At 38.0% G+C, this 17,042-nt stretch overlaps 1 protein-coding gene across 1 annotated transcript in view; it reads right to left on the bottom strand.

Moving 5' to 3' along the window:
- The window catches only part of bma (SCY1-like protein bma), a 926,084-nt gene that overhangs the window by 572,525 nt on the left and 336,517 nt on the right, over window positions 1–17,042 (bottom strand). Inside the window, exon 2 of the mRNA XM_076196685.1 lies at window positions 14,060–14,194. Within this exon, the coding sequence (XP_076052800.1) occupies window positions 14,060–14,194 (135 nt within the window). The remainder of the gene's footprint in view (window positions 1–14,059; window positions 14,195–17,042) is intronic.

Genomic DNA, 17,042 nt, shown 5'->3' with positions numbered 1-17,042 from the left:
CAAAACCTCCCACAATGCCTTCATGTCTACCCTGTCATAAGCCTTTTCCAGATCCATAAAAGCCCTAAAAACATCCTTACCTTTTCCTACAGCTTTCTCACATATCTGTCTTACCACAAAGATCTGATCTACGCAACCTCTACCTGTCCTAAATCCACACTGTTCCTCACCAATTACTCTCTCTGTTCGTCTCCTAATCCTCTCAATCAAGATCCTCCCATAAGCCCTCCCAACTACACTCAACAAGCTAATCCCTCTGAAACTACTACACTCACACGTCCCCTTTTCCCTTGTAAAGTGGAACTATACAGGCATTCCTCCAGTCCTCCGGCACTCTACCCTCTCTCATACAAATATTAAATTATCCCACCAGCCACTCCACCATCACTGTACCTCCCTTTTTCAGACATTCTGCATGACATTCATCCAGACCAGGTGCCTTACCTGCTCTCACCATCTTAACAACTGCCTTCACTTCATCCTTCCTTATTTCTCCTTCATTTTCCTCACTCATCACGGTCATTTTCTTAGCACTTCCAACTGCAACTACCTTTCCCTCCCTATCTTCCTTCCCATTTAGCAACTCCCTAAAATACTCTGCCCATCATCCTCTTACTGCCTTCTCTTCCATTATCATCTTTCCATCTCCACCTTTTACATTTTCTTTACTTGATTCGCCTCCTCTTCCTCTCTTAATTTGTGTGTGTGTGTGTGTGTGTGTGTGTGTGTGTGTGTGTGTGTGTGTGTGTGTGTGTGTGTGTGTGTATGTGTGTGAGTGTGCATATATGTGTATATATATATATATAATATATATATGTGCATATATATATATATATATATAATGTATATACATATATATGTATATATATATATGTATGTATATATATATTCAACAAAGACCCACTGTGTTGGATAAGAAGAGATGAAGTAGACGATATCCATATATTTCGATCACAGACTGTGATCCTCTTCAGTGGAATACAGAGTAGTGAGGAAAATACATGTCTAATATACAGAGAAAGAGAAGAAACATGGACAGGACTCAAGTGGTGTCTATTGCCTTGCGCGGCAAGTCACCCGCCTTCACCAAGGATGTTAATAATCTATTGACTGCCCAGGTGGTAATACAGTCTGGTGACCATTGTCCACTTGAGATATACAAATTAGGAAATCATTTAATCAAAGACGATTCTATTATTTTCCATTTGAAACTACAATTAGAGTTGAAAATCATTTTGCCTTGTTCCAGTCCAGTGTCCTTCTTTGTCTAAGTGTTGGAAAACAGCGGAATTTTGTTGTTCGTATCTGAGTTATGTTCTTTCATTCTGGTGTGTAAATCTCTGCCTGTTTGCCTCCAACATACCTTATTACAATCCGAGCATGGAAGTTTATAAACACCTTGATTTACTTTTTTCTCTAGTTCTTTGATGTATATTAACTATTTTCTTAAACATGTTATTGGGATAACTTGATACAACATTTATGCCTTCCTTTGGTAGAAATTGGGAACAATTATTTATGGACTTATTATAGGGCAGTTTGATACAATTTTTGTCACAGTTAAAATTCTTAGTGGAATGAGAAATGGATCCATAGAGACTAATTATGGCTTTACTTAGGGCTTTGTTTAAAAACCAGTCGGGATACCCTATTCTTTTTAACTGATTCCTAATAATTGTGGTCTCCATCTCCAAGTAATTTTGACTACATAATCTAAGTGCCCTTAAGAAGAGACCTGAGTCAACACTATATTTAAATTTGTCCGGATGGTGGCTGTAAAAGTGTACATAGCTTCCCATATGTGTGGGTTTTCTGTACACTTTAAAAGAAATATGGTCCTGATTCCGTATTACTAGGATGTCTAAAAATGGCAGTCTATTATCCACCTTCCATTCAACTTTAAAGCTCAATAATCTATCCACTGATATAAGATTTCAAGTCGAATGGTAGGTGGATAATAGACACTGATAAGACCTAAATTGGAGTATGGTGCAACACTATGGGCACCTAGTACAAAAAAAAAAATAGAAATAATTCAAAGATCAGCGACAAAAATGGCACCTACACTCTCAAATTTGACATACGAACAAAGATTGAATACATTTCATCTATCAACACTGGAACAGAGAAGAAGAGAAAGAGGTGATTTGCTGACTATTTACATAATTATGAAAGGGATGGAAGTTCTTGATAGAGATGACTTATTAAAGCGAGACAGAAGAGAAACAAGAGGAGACGAGAAGAAGCTAAACAAGGGCAGTTACAGAAGAAATTTGAACAAAAGCTTCCTACACAGAGTGATTGATGTCTGGAACAAACTCAAGGGGGAAACAATGAGTGTCAAAACTATACAATATCTTAAGAACAAATTGGATGCGGAGAGATTCAAAAGCGGGTCACTACGAGCATAGCTCTCGTCCCGTAAAATACAACTAGGTAAATACAACTAGGTAATACACACACACACGCACACACACACACACACACACACACACACACACACACACACACATATATATATATACACATAGTGTGTGAGTAGATGTCACAAACAAACGGTCGCCAGATGACAAAACAAACACCAAACGTTTGGTTCATTGCAATGGCGTTCCTCGTCATTTGTCCAAAATATTCTCTCTTTTTTTCTCTCTCTCCCTTCTCCTGTCTCTTTCACTTCCTCTCTCTCTCTCTCTCTCTCTGTTTTTGTCTTTACCTCATTTTTCTTACCTGTTTCTCTCTCAGTTTTTTTGTTTTCTTTCTTATACTCTGTTTTTCTCTTTCCCTTTCTGTTTCTCTTTGCCTTTTCACCATTCTTTCAGTTATTCTTGTTTCTGTTTCTCCTTGTTTCCCCCCTGTTTTTTTCTCTCTCTCTCTTGCTGGGCTGTTTGATCTCCTGGCAAATTTGAATAAGAAAAAAAAAAATAGTGCAATCGAAACTTAGTGCAACACCACTCGGCAACCTGCGCTCAATCCCTGAAGGTCACAGCCTAAAAGTATCCGTGATTTCATTGTCCACGTTTGTCAGTGGAAAAGGAGGGGAAGGAGAAGGAGAAGAAGAAGTAGGAGAAGGAAAACGAGGAAGAGAAGGAGAGGGAGAAGGAGGAAGAAGAAAAGGAGGAGGAAGAGGAGGGTGAGAGCCCGATCTCCTGTCCAATTTCTTTTACTTAATCCGCCGAAGACGACCCAAGTGACCATCGGAACCGCCACCGCCACTTTTCTTCGGCTCTATCAGCCTTATGGTGGCATTTGAACGAGAGGACCACACGGAGAAGGAGAACGGGAAATGGCAGAGAATTAGGGGGAGGGGAGGAGAGGAGGAAAGGAAGGGGAGGAGAGGAGGAAAGGAAGGGGAGGGGAGGGGGAAGTGAGGGTAGGGGAGGGTAGGGGAGAGGAGGGGAGGGGAGGGGAGAGGAAAATGGAGGTGAGGGGAAGAGAAGGAGGAGGGGTAGAGTGAAGGTAGATCTCTTCTCCGAAAATGTGGAACTTTTGTAGAAACTTGAGAGATGCAGCACTAGTGACATGATGATTGAATATATATATATATATATATAACATAAATATATATATATATATATATATATATATATATATGTATATATATATATATATTATATATATATGCATATATATACATATATATATACATATATTATATATATATGCATATATATACATATATATATATACATATATTATATATATATACATATACATATATTATATATATATATATATACATATATATATATATTATATATATAACATACATATATATTTCTAAATAGAAATGTAGTAGCACATTTGTAGATAACACACAGGAACCCACAGTCGGAGAAAGAATAAACTTCGAATAAAGAATAATCCTATATTTCGGCTATCAACTGTAGCCCTCTTCAGGAAAGTACATAAGATAGAGAACAGAGGGGACTTATAAACTACAGTAAGAAGAGATGTGGACAGTTGACCTCACTCAGACGCGGGGCTAACTGGGGTGGCGGAGGAGGGAGGGGGTGAGGAGAGGGGAGGATGTAACGTCCGCACTAGCTTATTTATTGCTGCGCGTGAGATAATGTCAGGTGTCCACTGCCCTTTAGAAATATTAATATTAGGGCATTCCTCAATTAATGCTGATTCGACTATTTTCCTCCTGAAACCACAGTGGGACTTGAACACTAATCTGGCCTTACCCCAGTCGAAAGAATGATTCTTATTTTTAACATGAAGAAATACAGCCGAATTTTCCTGCCCATACCTAATTGACCTTTTATGTTCTGCCAATCTAGTATATACACACATATATACATATATATATATATATATAACATACATAATATATATATATATGTATATATATAACATACATATAATATATATATATATATATATATCATACATATTTATATATATATATATATATATATATCATACATATTTATATATATATATATATATACATATATACATTATATATATATATATATCTCATATATATATATATATATCATATATATATACATTATATATATATATACATATATATATATATATATATATATATATACGCACATTATATATATATATACATATGCACTGAATGGTTCCCAGTGATCAATTAATATCTTTTTTCAACCACAAATCACTTTTAATTCCATGCCATTGCAGTCGTGACTGAAGAATCGCTCGATAGAGGCATCCGTTGGAAATTGAAACGTAGACGAGCCGAGGATTCGAACCCAGCTAACCCGTAATAAAGTTACAGTGACTTAAACTCTCTTGATAGCGTATTGGTTTAAGTCAATGTAACTTTGTTACGGGTTAGCTGGGTTAGTACATAGTGAAAGGTGCAGAGGTGCAGACAATATGGGTTATAGTGTGGTCCAACTGTCCGTCTGTGCTTACAATGGGTTCAAAATGTCTTACATGGTTACAGTCTACATCTTAGAAATTTCTTTACAAATAAAGTTATCCTACATGGTTACAATATATACACTATAAATTTCTTTACCACTTTTTTCTAGTTTATATTATTATTTCCAGTGGAAATAATACATATAATACTATGTACTATTCGCACTGAAAAAATGATAATATAAACAAAACAACTTCATTTAAAGAAAAACTTTATAAGATATATAAATTGTAAGCATGTAGGACATTTCCGCACCCATTGTAAACGCGGACGGACAGTTAGTCCATGGGTACTACCTCACCTCTCTCACCAGGATGTCTCCACGTCCCCCATGTTTCCCACCTATATATTCTGCACCTTTGTATCTTTCACTATGTATTATTTGCACTGAAGATGGGAATACACGAAAGCGCTCTGCTTTGATAGTTTTTTTTTGTGGTCAACATTGCATTTTCAAGAACACACGCTTCCAGTGTTTTTCCTGCATATATATATATATAAATATATATATATATATATATAATATATATATATATGTATATATATATACAGTGATAATAATAATGATAATAACAATGATAATGATAATGATAGTAATAATAACAATAACAATAACAATAACAATAATAATAATAATAATAATGATAATAATAATGATAACGATAATGATAACGATAATGATAACGATAATGATAACGATAATGATAACGATAATAACAACGATAATAACAACGATAATGACAACGATAATGACAACGATAATGACAACGATAATGACAACGATAATGACAACGATAATGACAACGATAATGACAACGATAATGATAACGATAATGATTGATAACAATAATGATAACAATAATGATGACAATAATAGTAACAATAATAGTAATAATAATAGTAACAATAAAAGTAACAATAAAAGTAACAATAAAAGTAACAATAAAAGTAACAATAAAAGTAACAATAATAGTAACAATAATAGTAACAATAATAGTAACAATAATAGTAACAATAATAGTAACAATAATAGTAACAATAATAGTAACAATAATAGTAACAATAATAGTAACAATAATAGTAACAATAATAGTAATAATAATAGTAATAATAATAGTAATAATAATAGTAATAATAACAACAACAACAACAACAACAACAATAACAACAACAATAACAACAACAATAACAACAACAATAATAACAACAATAATAACAACAATAATAACAACAATAATAATAACAATAATAATAACAATAATAATAACAATAATAATAACAATAATAATAACAATAATAATAACAATAAAATAACAATAAAATAACAATAATAATAATAATAGTAATAATAGTAATAATAGTAATAATAGTAATAATAATAATAATAATAGTAATAATAGTAATAATAATAATACCAATGATAATAATAACATAAGGTAAACAAATTAAGTAGAATAAATCAGACAGTGGTTGGCCCCGCCATGTGATTTATATTCCTCTCTCTCTCTCTCTCTCTCTCTCTCTCTCTCTCTCTCTCTCTCTCTCTCTCTCTCTCTCTCTCTCTCTCTCTCTCTCTCTCTCTCCCCTGTCTCTCTGTCTCTCCCTTTCTCTATCTCTCTCAGTGTCTTCGTTGATGTTGTTTATTATGGTTGTGGTGTTGTTGTGTTGTTGTTGGTTCAATCCCTAACAACTACCGGTGATCATCACTGTCCTGAGCATTCCTAACACACAGGGCAGAGCTGAGAGTTAAGTACCTTTTTTGGTATCATTTCTTCTATTTCAAGGGCGCCTGCAGTTCATATCAAAGTGACGTCAACGTTGCCTTACTACCATATCAAAGTCACATGAACGTCATATTAGTGTCATTTGATGATCGTGTCAGCGTCACATCAGGGTCACAAGGTCAGTGAAAGCTTACTCGAGGAGATTAAGGACGTGTGGAGGAGGTAGGGAAGGACGGAGGGCGAGGAGGTGGAAGAGGAGGAAGAGGAGGAGGAGGAGGAGGAAGAGGAGGAGGAGGTCGTCAGGTCATCGCGTCAAAAAACAAAAATTTAGGATGCAATAGTACTATGTTCATTAAAAAGTACAACAGAAACCGAACGTGCTAAGGGAAACAATATATTTAGCATCATTTTTACCAATCTAGCATAATTTCAACGGCTGTCTAGCATATTCCCGCTTGAGACATCTGGCACCCTGGAAACGGGAGTCACAGTGTTAAAGAAATCAAGACTCCAGAAGCTCCTGAGAGGGCTAATTAGCTTGTTCATACTTTGATCCCGAAGAGAGAGAGGCTCTAATGACAAACAGTTTCCTTTTGTTTCACCATCTAGGACTGAGTCAACAAACACATGAAAAACTCAATTAAGCTTTAGCCCAAGGATGATTGGGCACACGTGTTGGTGTGGGCATGCGCACACATACACACATACACACACGCACACGCACACGCACACATACACACACACACACACACACACACACACACACACACACACACACACACACACACACACACACACACACACACACACACACACACACACACACTTATCTCTGTCCACCTGCCTCCCCTCTCCTTTCCTCTTTCTCCCTCTTTTCTTTCTCCTCTCTCCTATCCTCTCCCTCCCTCCTTTCGTCTCGCCCTTCCTCCTGTCCTCCCCCTCCCTCAAATCCACTTCCTCCCTCCAGTCTTCTTCATCTCTTCTGTCCTCTCCCTCTCTCTCCTCTCCTCTCACTCCCTCCTTTCATCTCCCTCCCCCTGTCCTCTCTCTCCCTCCTCTCTTTTCCTTCTCTCCTTTCTTCTCACTCCCTCCTTTCCTCTCGACCTCCCTCCTGTCCTCTCCATCCAGGCCTCTCCCTCTCTCCTGTCCTCTCTCTCCCTCTCTTCTGACCTCTCCCCTTCCATTCTTCTCCCTCCGTCCTTTCCTCTCTCTCCTCTCTTTCCATTCTTTCCTTTCCCTCCCTCTCTCCCTACCTTTCCCTCTCTATCCCTCCCTCCCTCCCTCCCTCCTTTTCATCATCACTGCAGTCTACTTTAATGTGGAGGGAATCAGGTTCTCAATGAGATTTTCTTTGTCACTCCACCAACGTGGTAGACTGTCACTTTTTTGTTTGTCAATAATTTCTAATCTTATCCTTGCTCAGTTTTCTCCTTTGACATATTTTGTTGCCAAAACTTCCAGGTTTTTCTCATCTTTGCTGTGATGACTTGATTTCTTGTTACAATTTTATTCATTTTTTTCTTACTAATTTCCATTTTTTTTTTTCAATTAAATTAATTTTCCACGTCTGACCTCTTTCGTAGATTCTGCTTATCTTTCATTTTTCTCGTGATCATGACGTCGTACGCAAATCTATTCTTGTAATTGTTTGTTCTACACATATCATTAACGTAGATCAAGAACATTAATGGCTGTCAATTCCGTGCCTTGTGGGACCTAACTAGTTACTTTCTTCCATTCTGACATTCCTATCCTTCAACATTGTCCCTATCAACCGCTTCTTCAGGAAGTCCGTTCTTCCTTCAGACAGAATCCTTTCATGTCCTCTTACAGGTTAAAAATTCCTTTTAATATTCATCCAAATATTATATTACAAACTTTCTCCTGATTCAGGTATTCATAGTTCATCGGCCCATTCCAATCTTGTTTTTATGCAAATGTTAGCTATCATGTTAGTCAGGGATAATGTTTAATGATTTAGGTGTTTTTCGTTTTGTTACATAGATTAAGGCCATACTGACCTATTTCCGATCTCTCACACTTTCTCTTGTTTTTATACAAATGTTAGATATCATGCTGGGCAGAGACAATATTCAATAACTTAGGTGTATCTCTTTATTTTGTTATATAACTTGTGACCACATTGACCTATTTCCAAACTCTTAGTACTTTCCCTTCTTCTAAAATCAAGTCATCCCAGGAATCTTGTCCAAGAGCTGTTGTCTACATTCTTTCAATATCAATTGTGAGGTTCCACTAGTGTCTCCAAAAGTTTTTGTACATCTCTAAGTTCAATTTTGATATCTTTCAGCACTTTCTGTCACTCTACTCCCCAATGCCAGCCCCACCTTATCAGCAACTCTGTTTCTAATCCCTTTCGTTCTCTTTTTCACATTCTTCCAGTTCTTTCTGTTTCTAACACTCTTGTCTAGTTTAAAACTGTTCTTAAAGGTTAAAAATCTCACAGTTCTAATTTGTTTTATATAATTATTTATGTCTGATTATTATAATTTCCAGCTTAGAGTGTGTGTGTGTGTGTGTGTGTGTGTGTGTGTGTGTGTGTGTGTGTGTGTGTGTGTGTGTGTGTGTGTGTGTGTGTGTGTGTGTGTGTGTGTGTGTGTGTGTGTGTGTGTGTGTGTGTGCGTGTGTGTGTGTGTGTGTACTAGTAGTGTAATTGGAAGCCTGATAGTTTCGCATTCGCTTTGTAGTAAGTTCGAATCCCACACTCCTGTCCGATTCCCACTAGTAAATGTTACCTGCGCCAATAGTACAAGCGCGTAATTGAACAAAGGTGATGACTTCGTCCGCAGCTACGCGATTGCTGGTGTAGGCTCTTCATCAACTTACAGTAGGTCTACGACACTATGTTTTTATGACAAATTACAGATACGAAAGGGTGAGGAGCCCACGCCAAGAGTCGCTTCACTGCAATCGAAGTTCTCACCTTATCCCTGTATGTTTTGACTTCCAGGGCAAACTATTTGGCGCGCACTGGAAACAAACTGCAATTTTATTTTCTCGGACTACCGCAAGAAAAACAAACAAATAAATAAATAAATGAGTAGAATAAATAAATAAATAGATTCCAGCACCTAGAGACCCGTTTTATGGAATTCTGTTTATCTTTGGTGTCCAGATCTCGGTTCATTAGTGTATTGATGAATTAGTTGATGACCACATTAATTATGAGGTTAATTGGCCACTTAATGATGCGATAATGGACTGACTAGGGTGTTCCAAGATTAATGAGCAGCAAAGCGGATTGAAGTATATAGACCGATTTGTTTGGTAAGTTGGGGAACAGCTTCCACTAGAAGGTACCACTTTTGCCCTGGGTGCTTGGGTAGCCAGGTCAAATCGTACGGTGACGGATCATTAAGTAGCAGCCTTAGCCAGGAATTGGTTAGTTGTAACTGTCAAGTCTATCACCTTTGCCCTGTGTGTTTGGACAACCAAAAGAAATAGCGGTTGGGTTGGAATGTTGCTCTATGATAGGTGGCTTAGGCTCGTTTCATACATATTGACTTTCGCCTTACGCAATCCACGAGCACGTCGTCGTTTCGTGGACGGGAGCCTAGCTGATTAACTGTTTGTGTTTGTGAATCCTTTAACCCATTCAACTCATGCCAGCTGCTTGTTGTGTAGATACGAAAAACCGGATATGGTAATGTACTTTATAAAACACCTATACCTATGTATAGTTTTTTCCTCTGTAGTCATGAGAGACACTGAAATTCTTTCATATTCTTCATGCTAGCCCTTGCTAGATTAGATACTAGATTTTTTTTTTTTTTTTTTTTTTTTTTTTTTTTTTTTTTTTTTTTTTTTTTTTTTTTTTTTTTTTTTTTTTTTTTTTTTTTTTTAGATTTCAAAATATGTCCTTTTTCATCATGTCATTTGAGGTTAAAGGGTAACACAAGGGCTTTATTTTATCTATTTCAAGGCAGGCTGAAGGTTCCGTAGGGCGAGGGGGGTTGTCCTATGTATAGACGCATCGAGAGAGAAAAATACACAGGGAGATGGACCAACACGCTAGGAGGGGAGAACGTACGAAGATACGCATGTAAACATACAGGCGTGAAGGCACGTATACACACACACACATGCGCGCGCACACTTGTGTGTGTACACGTGTATAAGTAAAGAACATAAGAATACAAAAATGGAGGAGACTACAAGAGACCATAAGGCCTACACTTGGTAGATCCATGTTCCATACCACCTGTCATTCTCATCCATAAAGTTCTCTAATATTCTCTTAAAATATTAAATAATTTCAGCGCTGGCTACATGGTTACTAAGTCTGTTCTATTCGCTGACCACTCTACTGGTAAGCCAATTCTTGCCTATTTCCTTCTTAAACATAAATTTGTCAAAATTTACAAAATATGTAGGAGCGGTGACAATGAAACTTTAGGGTTATTGAGTTAAATTCAGAACCTGACGTTTCGACCTCTTGGGCCTTCTTCACTAAGAAGAACATAAGAAAATAAGAATGGAGGAGACTGCAAGAGACCATAAGGCCTACACTAGACAGTTCCGTGTCCTGTACCACCTGTTATCCCTATCCATCAAGTTATCTAATTTTATCTTCAAACGCGGGTAAACCACTAAACCAAAGAGGACCCAAGAGCTCGAAACGTCTGGTTGTGAATAAAACTTCATCATCTAACCTTAAATACTCATTGACATCTCCCCTCCATACACCTAACCTAACCTAACCTAACCTAACCAAACTTAACCTAACCTAACCCAACCTAACCCAACCTAGCCTACCCTAACCTAACCTAACCTAACCTAAACTAACCTAATCTAAACTAACTTAACCTAACCTAACATATCCTAACCTAACCTAACTTAACCTAACCTAACCTAACCTAACCTAACCTAACCTAACCTAACCTAACCTAACCTAACCTAACCTAACCTAACCTAACCTAACCTAACCTAACCTAACCTAACCTAGACATACACGTGTATCCACATACGCATATCACCACGGAAGGATACAATGGGAGAATAACTAATGACAAAAGAAAATTAAAATGAAAAGGATTTTGGAATATCAATATGACCCAGCGCTAAAGAAAAACATGAAGAGAATGACGGGAAGATATATATGATGTTAATAAACATAAGAGCGGGAGTTCATTATATGGATGAGGATACGATGAAAAAGGTCAAGTAAAATCTGATCTGCCGCGGACTGAATTATGCACAGGTGGCGTGGTCACCACACAAAAATAAATACACAAGAAAAACTAAAAACTTTGAAAAGGCAATGGCTAAAATGATTCCTTGACTGGGTGAGATAACCATGAAACATATCACGTCACGATAACGAGGCGACGTGGTAATCACCTCTAGAATGGAAAAAGAAATTTATAGAATAGATAGAGAGATCTGCTAGTACTGGATAACAGAAGAAGATAAGGTGAGGATGCTATGCAAGGAGGCGCTGAGTAGCTGCGGCCGAAGCCGTCACTTTTGTCCTATCATGCGCTTCTAGGGACTTTTGGACCAAGTAACAAACAGTCACTGCTGGGAATCGGAGAGTGCGGGATTTAAACTTACAATTCAGCAAATGCGAGACAAGCTCGCTTTTGATGACGTCACCAGCGATAAAAGAAAATCAAGAGCCCATAACAACTGAAAATATAGACTATTTGAAGGAAGCAAGAGCACATAACAACTGAAAATATAGACTATTTGAAGGAAGCAAGAAGATATAGTTTTACACACAGAAACATCAGTTTATGGAACAAACTGAAAGGGGAATAATTCAGAGTGGCAGCACAAATAGACTTTCACAAATTGAGATACAGTACGGAACCTCACGAGCGTAACTTCAGTCCCATATATTACAAAAAGTTAAGTACAATTATGTAAGCAGACACACACATACACGCACACACACACGCGCGCGTACACACAAACATATACACGCATACATCCCATTTTTTTTAGCTATCTCACAAGAAAAGGTTTGATAGATATTACAAGGAAAAATAGGGATGTGACTTGGGATATACGAAGAAAGAAGAAAAAAGAAAGACAACAGAATAAAGGAAGCTTAAAAAACAAGCTTGAAATGAATTTTCAAGAATCCGCAGGTGGTAGGTAAGTTTTATAGAGGGAACAGAGGTGGGGAATTATTCGTGTATAAAAATATAAATTCTTGAGGATCATTGGATGTGAGAAAAGTTTCAGATGTTGATGGGACCTCAGACTGGATACTTCAAGAATGTAGAGAACAACTGACGGGCAAAGATTCATAGTCTTACTGTGTGTTCATTAAAAGAAGGAATAGTGCCACTGGACTGGAAAAGAGCTAATGTAGTACCAATTCACAAATGTAGAAGGAGACACCACTCAATCACAGGCCAGTATCTCTGACTAGCACAAAAATGAAATTATGTGACAGGATTGTGAAAGATCGATGGATTGAATATTTTGAAGTGAAGAAAATGTTGACAGATAATTAGTTTGCCTTTAGATCTGAAGGATTCTGCTTGTAATATATGGGGCTAGGTTGACTGCGTGTACCGCCGTCTAGAAAAAGCTTTTGATTAAGTACCTCATAGTCAATTTATTTGGAAACAGGAACATATCGGAGGACTAAAAGGAAACCTACGGAGGACAGTCATCGGAACACGATAGAACTGAAACACGAATACACGAAACTACGCGCAAAAAAGTAAAAAAGCACCGAGAAGAAAAATAGCAAGAAAAAGAAAAGAAAAGGAAAGCTAAAAACGAGTGAAAGACAACAGTAAACAAGGATAAGACAAAGACAGAAAAAACACACAAGACATTAAAGACAAAGACGAAATGACCGGACTAAGAAAGAAAAGGGAAAATAACAAAAGATGAAAAAGAAAGAAAAATAGAAAAAGAAGATGGTGAGGGGTCATACGCCAGGAGGTGCCGAGTATCTGCGGCCGAAGCCATCACCTTTACCATATGTACTTAGACTATTGGGGCAGGTAACAAAGCGTCACTGCTGGGAATCGCAGTCATGAAGAGAGAGTGAGAGAGAAAAAAAAGGCAATAAAAACAATAAAAGAAAAATATATATATACATATGTATATATATATATATACATATATATATATATATATATGCACAAATTTCACAAGTCACACATGAATCACAAATATGCAAAGTCCACTAGGAAGAGGAAAAACACACGGAGTCCGAGCGCTTTCGTGATAATGTGAATACATCACGATAGCGCTCGGACTACGTGTGTTTTTCCTCTTCCTAGTGGATTCTGCATACATATATATATACATATATATGTATATATATATATTTATATATATATACATATATATATATATATAAATATACATATACATATACATATACATATACATATACATATATATACATACATAAGGGGGGGAGAGGAAGAATTCTCACCTGGAGTAGCCTAGGATGTTTGTAGCGGTCCAGCTGCTTGATGCCGTTGCGCAGGAGTTCCGTGACAGTTTCCCGCCGGCGCGGCTTGTGAATCTTCTCCGCCGTCCTCTTCTCGAAGACCCAGACAGAGACCTCCTGCCGAAAGAAAGATCACGATGCATTAAACATTTCCGGTAGAACATCCTCCTCTTTTATCTTTTACACATGCATCTGGGCTGAAAATGGTGAAAAGAGAAATCGTATTAATTTTTTCTCAGTCAGGTAGTTGTTGATTTTGCTTCGGCTAATCTTGGACGATTCTGCTCTCGACCATAAAGGATGAAGTAAGTGGTCGAATGCACGTGGTAGAGGGAGGAGGGGAGGAGGGAAGGAAGGGAGGGAAAAGGGCTCCCCCTCCTCCAAGGATCCTCAAAGGATTATGGATTGTGTCGAGTCTCGAGTATGGATTTGCGTTCGAAGACGACAGGTCTTCCCGGATATGAGAGGCGGCGCAGGAAACGAAAGGTATTTCAGTTGTCACTAAGCCCGGTTACCGTTAAGCCTGGTTACAGGAAATCTCTTTTACCGATATCCATGGTTACCGCTACCCACGATTACCGCTATTTACGGTTACCGTTATCTATGACTACCATTCAATCTGTTTACTTTTAAAATGGGTTACCGCTGATCCCTGTTACCGATATCCATGATTACCATTAACCCTGGTTACTGGTAATCCACGGTTACCGCTCTCCATGGTTACCGTTATCCACGCCTACCGCTATCTACGGTTACCATTCAACCCGGTTACCGTTACCCTCGGTTACTGGAAATCCCTGATTACCAGGTTACCGTAAGCCCTGTTACTGATAATACCTGGTTACCATGTATATATGATTACCGTAACCTCTGTCGCCGTTACCACCTCCGAAACTCATCCCAAGAAAAGAGAGGAGAGAGAGAGAGAGAGAGAGAGAGAGAGAGAGAGAGAGAGAGAGAGAGAGAGAGAGAGAGAGAGAGAGAGAGAGAGAGAGAGAGAGAGAGAGAGAGAGAGAGAGAGAGAGAGAGAGAGAGAGAGAGAGAGAGAGAGAGAGAGAGAGAGAGAGAGAGAGAGAGAGAGAGAGAGAGAGAGAGAGAGAGAGAGAGAGAGAGAGAGAGAGAGAGAGAGAGAGAGAGAGAGAGAGAGAGAGAGAGAGAGAGAGAGAGAGAGAGAATTACTACAAGTCCTGGGTGATGAGAGAGCATGCCACCGAACAAGAACATAAAGTTTGTCTTTCAAAAGGCAAACCGAGACAAGACAACACAAGAGACGATAAACAGAAGACAAGAAAAGACAAGTTAAGACAAGACAAGACAAGACAAGACAAGACAAGACAAGACAAGACAAGACAAGACAAGACAAGACAAGGCAAGACAAGGCAAGACAAGACAAGACAAGACAAGACAAGGCAAGGCAAGACAAGACAAGACAGGACAATTGACGATATAAGATAGGTGAAGAGAAGACAGAATATACTATGTTCAAATAGACACGCTTCAGAATGAAACAAATTAAAATAATTTAGTATAATTTGAAATAGATAAGATAGAATTAAGACAAATCGAGAACTGCATAATATTAGATTAAAAGCTAACAAGATAAATGGGGAATAAGGTAAGAAATACACTAAATACTGGAAGAAAGCAAAAGAAACATGAATAAGAAAGTAAAATCACAACAAAAGGAAAAGATCGAGAGTGAACGAAAGGAAGAGAAATCCCAACCATCGGAAGAAGAAAGGGAATACGAAATGTTGGCAAAAGACAAAGAAGGCTGAAATGAGAAGAGAAAAGAAAAAGCGAAAATAAGAAAATAACAAAAACGGCAAGAAAGGGAATACGAAATGTTGGTGAAAGACAAAGAAAGACAAGGAAAGCGAAATGACACAATGGAGAGAAATGAAAAGTAAAAAAAAAACGAAAAAAAAAATGAAAAAAATAGCAAATGGACGAAATGAAGCAGGGAAAAGGAGAAAACCTTGTTAGTTTAACGAAAGGGTTCAACTCTGTTGTTCTCTTAAACGACTTCACCGCTTAACCCCGTTGCCGTCAAGGGGTTGTAATCAACTGAAACAGAAGAACATAAAAATGGAGGAGACCAGAAGAGGCCTTAAAGACTACACCCTTTCTCTCTCTCCCTCTCTCCCTCTCTCTCTCTCTCTCTCTCTCTCTCTCTCTCTCTCTCTCTCTCTCTCTCTCTCTCTCTCTCTCTCTCTCTCTCTCTCTCTCTCTCTCTCTCTCTCTCTCTTTTCTTGGGATGGTTGTGATTAGAAATGCGACGAGGAACAGTTGGAATGGAAATTAGCCTGGAGGTAAGCCAATGATATTAACAGAAGAACATAAGAGTGGAGGAGATTGCAAGAGACCATAAGGCTCACACTAGGCAGTTCCATGTCCTTTAGCACCTATCATCCCTGTCTATAAAGTTGTCTACCCTTCTCTTAAAACAACCAGTTGTTTCAGCGCTCACTACATGGTTACTAAACCCTTTCCATTCGCTAACCACTTTGTTGGCAAACCGGTTCTTGCTCATTTCATTCTTAAACCTGAATTTGTCCAATTTAAACTAATTACAACGAGTCCTGCCCTGCAATCTTAATATGATGACCTTGCCTGTATCACCCTCGTTAAGGTCCTTGACTCGTCTCCTCTAACTCTCGTTCCGCGTTTTACGATCGAGTTTAGCATGGTTGTTCCACCCTGCCGATAGGTACTTTCATTCGGATTTCTTGGGACTCCATCTTTTATCTGGGGTTTGTTCTCGGCAGCTGAATAAAAATCATCTGGCAATCAAATCAAATCAGCCATCCTGATTCCACTGCTGAACAAAGGCCTCCTTCATAGCATTCTATGATTCACACGACCGTGCCATTCACACGACTGAGAGTTGACACCTTGACGTGGTGGATAGGCTTGAGAATCTTAATGATTACAGAAGCTATGTCGAACAGGTTTTGTAGGAAAG

Source organism: Oratosquilla oratoria, chromosome 13 (genome assembly GCF_046742065.1).
Source record: "Oratosquilla oratoria isolate Oo_2021 chromosome 13, ASM4674206v1, whole genome shotgun sequence".
In the NCBI taxonomy this organism is placed as follows: Eukaryota; Metazoa; Arthropoda; class Malacostraca; order Stomatopoda; family Squillidae; genus Oratosquilla; species Oratosquilla oratoria.
This window is presented reverse-complemented; position numbering and strand designations above follow the sequence as displayed.